The following is a 4,817-nucleotide window of genomic DNA, read 5'->3' on the forward strand; positions in this document are numbered from 1 at the left end:
TACACGGATAAACCAATATTGCACTATTTTATAGCATATCAATTTTGCTAAGAATGCGTTATATTGATATGACAACCCAGACAGTATGATCACGGTGCATATATTACTAAGCATGCATACTTTAAGAATGGTCATACTGTTGTGTAGGGAACATATGTAATGTGTTCACCCCTCAGGGACTGTATCCAGGGGTGACTGAAGGCTACAATCTACTTGAACATTTACTGTTCCGTTTCTTAGTCAAATAAAAAAAATAAGTATGATTAAATGTGACAGTGAATTTGTATTTTGACCACAGATGCCCAAGTAGTTTATGGTTTCACTAGCCTCTAGCATATAATAATATTAATTAAGATAATACAAATAATGAGGTTAATAATATTTTTAATTGTAGGCTAATTAAAACGAAAAATTAATGAATAGGCAATTTTCTTACAAATTCAAATAAATATATACTTTTTAAAACCTAGAACATTTTACACGGAGTATTTTATCACTGTCAGTAGACATCACAACTATACAAAGGAAGATAATATTTTGAAGGTTATTTTAGCGCTTCTCATGTAACGGTTCTCATGTTCCCGCCTGTTGTTGGCGGGAACACCCGGGTGGGGGCGCGCCAGCACGCTCCCCTGCCTTCCCAACCTCTTGCACCTCGACCCCCCACCAGGGACCTCCCACTCGCCCTCTGCATCACTTCCTCCTAAGAAAAAGGTCGATCCAGAGGCTTTGCTCACCCATCCAGATACTAAGCAGACCTACAGTGCTTTAATCTGGCTGAGCAAGACACACTGATATAAAATGCAAAACAAAAACGCTTCGCTAGTATCAGCCTTGAGGCACTTGAGGCGCTCTGCACTTCCCGGTGCCACCTCTTATGTATCCTATAATATTTTTCCTATCAATAACTATTTATGTAGTTCGCAAATTAGTGGATCACTGAATTGTATAGTATGTACAGTAGCCTGAGGCCACCGCTTACACACTACTGCACAAGTCTTAATGAGCGGACCGACAATTATCCGCTTACTAGCAGCCTTGAAACTGCATGTTAGTGAAGCTATGTAACACGCTGTGTAATACGCTATGTATCCTTGAGATACAATGGAGACTTCAAGACCACACCCGACCCGGACCTGAAGACCAGCTACAGGACCCCCCCTTGCCTTTAGTGTCCCCTCTCCTTCCCAAGCACCGTATATTGAGCGTCCAAGCTACTACTAAAATTAATTGTAACAAATAAATGTAATTATTTGTTCCGATGAGATGTCGACACATTTAGCATCATTTGTTTGTGTATATCCAGTCCCTATATGTTTCCAAACCCAGCATATACCTCCTTAACCCGGAGTCCAACCCAATCCCCTCCCTCCACGACCAACCCAACCCCAACGAACCCTCAATTGAAACCCACAAACCCCGTCTCTCATGCCGTAAAGTTCCAAAATCTTTTTTCCTGTCTTTCTATCCTTTTTTCTTAGCCTTCAGCCACACCGCAAAGGGGAATTAAGTAGTATAAGGCCTTCCTCCATCCATAGTTTCAAAAGCAACGCAAGAGGAAACAAATGTGTGGGAGTCATTGCAGTAGACGATCTGCAGTTGACAAGGTATGTAGGTACGTAAATACTCAACCATCCATTGATTGATTGATTGATTGCTGAAGATTAGGCCGTGCAAGAGGTGGCATGGGCATGAATAGCCTGTAAGTGGTAGGTTTTTTTGAGTTAATGTGATCTTTGGTCGTGAAAGGATATACTGTACTGTGCACTGAGCAAACAGTTAAACTGTCAGTCCTTATTATGGAGCTGTTATCGCGGGGGAGGATACTGCTTGACAGTATCTATGAAGGTGTCCAGCTGCTGGACACCTCTACGGGCTCACCATAGCCCGTGCTACATGGACACTTCGTTCTGAGTAGCTAAATCTAAAACAACAACAATGCTGGACACCTTTTTTGACCAGAAGAGGAGCAGTATTGATGACTTCAGGGTGGTTACTGCAAGATTCAAGGACTCTTGAGTTTTCCTAAGGTCGTTGGTTGCTTCACATTCCAGGAGATAGTGAAGTAGTGGCTTTTCTGAGACTGTTTGGCAGAAGATGCATTCCCTCTGTCTGGGTTCACCAATCTCTCAGTTGCATCTGCAACCTAGACGTAGTCTATATAACCGAACTGCTATTTCCCTGTGGATTCCTTTTGGGATATTTAACCTGTCAACCATCCAAGCACTTAACTATAATTGTACTCCACCACACGGTGCACCCGGCCACATGAGCACACGGGTACACGAGCACACGACCACATGAGCACACGGGTACATGAGCACACGGGTACATGAGCAGACACTTGAAGCACAACCGTGCATGAACGACGCAGTAACGAGGGCATACAGAACACGGGGATCTATGTCTTCATAGACTCAAGGATCCGTAGCACAATAGTCTACGTCCTCGGCTCCAGCGAGGGACCCAGGTTCAGTCCCCAGGCAGTACAGGGAGGACTTCGATAAACCTAAGTACAGGCTTCCTGTCCCCCAACAATGACAATTATTAATTGAATACAGACACAAGGAGGCGTTGGAACGCTAAGAGACACACACAGAACACGGGCTAAGAGATACACACACACAGAAGAACACTGACTAAGGGACACGGACACAGAAGAACTACACTGACCAAGGAACACAGACACACAGAAGAACACTGACTAAGGGACACGGACACAGAAGAACTACACTGACCAAGGAACACAGACACACAGAAGAACACTGACTAAGGGACACGGACACAGAAGAACTACACTGACCAAGGAACACAGACACACAGAAGAACACTGACTAAGGGACACGGACACAGAAGAACTACACTGACCAAGGAACACAGACACACAGAAGAACACTGACTAAGGGACACGGACACAGAAGAACTACACTGACCAAGGAACACAGACACACAGAAGAACACTGGCTAAGGGACACGGACACAGAAGAACTACACTGACCAAGGAACACACGCACACAGACGCCCCCTAGACCTGGAGCAGAGAGGTGAACACACAAGCCCACAGAGCTACAGGTAGGTCACTGGTCGCCCGCAGTACAAACACGCTCACACAGCCTAGCCTTCCACTCACCGCAGCCTGAAGTAACACGTACCAAACAATATATCAAGGACATTAATTATATTTACCAGCTGTGAAAATAAAAACAAACTGCAGATTTCTTAAGTAAATTTTGAGGGAATTACATACCCAAGTCTTCATATTCCCGTCGCGTTGATGTAAACCGATTTTCTTGAAGGAAATGATAGGTGATGGATTCCTTTTCCTTACACGACGCTGTGATCCGTCCAGGACGTGTGGTTATCTGGGATCAGGGAGTGAGTGGGCGGCACAGTAAGGAGCTGCTGTTTCCAGGCGGGAGCAGGAAGGTGTAGACCGGTGGCAGACTACAGCATGAATGGCAAATGGTGGCTGGCGAACATGACAAAAATGGCCAGAGTGAAAGTAACCTCAAACCCTTGTGACGTCATGCTGAGGTGCCAAGTGTACTTTGAAAAGCTTCAAATTATCGCTTATTAATTTAATCATTGATCTATATCGTGTTCATAAAATCTAAATATCTCCCCATGATAATAGGCTATCACATAAAACAAGAGTTTATAAAACAAATCATACTCAAAATATACAAAATTAATCGAATTTAAACATACTGCAAAGACTGAGCAACACTAACATTGATACAAATCGATGTTAAATTTTGACTTTTAAATCGAATATTAATCCAATGACATACCAGAAGATTCAAGCGGCATCGAGAAGAGTTTTGCGAATTGAGGAGGACTTGAGGCGGTCCAGCAAACGAGGACCTGCACCTGCTGGAAGATGTAGTGCCGGCCGCCCTGCACCTCGCGCCAGGCAACATGCTGTAGGCAACACACCGTTCCAGAAGAGGTGACGTTATCGTTTCATTTAAGACGCAGCAGGACTCTTGAGGGCGCCGAAGGACACGTCGACCCTTTCCAGGATGTAATCTTGGACGGTGGGAGGGGGGGCCACATTGTGGGATAGTATAGAAAGACCGAGATTGAAATTACACAAATAGACAAATCTTGGAGGAAATTGGAAGCTGTAAGAGAAAGGATGTAAAGTTGGGGGGCAAATATATTATGGTAATTAAACAACAAATCAACAATTACGTATAGAGCTTTAAGAAGAAATTTGACTGCGTTTTCGACTCACAATCGGGGATCCAGGGTTCAATTCCCAGGTGGGACAGAAGTGGTTGGGCACATTTACTTTCACCTAATGCTTCTGTTCATCTAGCAATACCAGTTATCTGGCAATTAGGCAACTGATGTGAACTTACATCCCGGGGAGGGCCAATAGATAGACTTTCAATGAGGAGGGGACCTTGATATAAGCCTAAATATATACACAGACTTTCTGTCCCCCGATAAAATGAATTATAGTTAATACTAGAAGGGGAGCGGCGCCCCATCTCTCTACCCCTCCCACTCTTCCCTGTCTGGCCTCCAACCTCGAATAAACAGATATTTCCATTTAATACTTAATTCACTTTCATGTGAAGAAATCTAGGGCCTCGGCCTCCCATCTTTGATCGATTTTGTTGAGGGGGAGACTGATTATTAGGGCTTACTCCTCCTCTTAAAAGGATCTGTAGGACTGGCCCCGACTAGCCTATGCCCGTCCCGTACCCCAGACCATTCCCCCTGCAAAGTTGGTCGAGGCTAGCCCCCCAAGCGTCTGGCCTCCAATCTTGAGAAGACAAATATACAAATAAACAGACATTCTATTTTAT

General features: G+C 44.3%; 1 protein-coding gene across 1 annotated transcript in view; it reads right to left on the reverse strand.

Moving 5' to 3' along the window:
• The window catches only part of LOC123757835 (larval cuticle protein 1), a 21,628-nt gene extending 18,152 nt beyond the window's left edge, over window positions 1-3,476 (reverse strand). Inside the window, exon 1 of the mRNA XM_045741703.2 lies at window positions 3,248-3,476. Coding sequence (XP_045597659.1) covers window positions 3,248-3,259 — 12 coding nt within the window. The 5' untranslated portion in view covers window positions 3,260-3,476. The remainder of the gene's footprint in view (window positions 1-3,247) is intronic.
• Between the last annotated feature and the right edge of the window lie 1,341 nt (window positions 3,477-4,817).

The sequence above is a fragment of the Procambarus clarkii genome, chromosome 40 (genome assembly GCF_040958095.1).
Source record: "Procambarus clarkii isolate CNS0578487 chromosome 40, FALCON_Pclarkii_2.0, whole genome shotgun sequence".
NCBI lineage: Eukaryota > Metazoa > Arthropoda > Malacostraca > Decapoda > Cambaridae > Procambarus > Procambarus clarkii.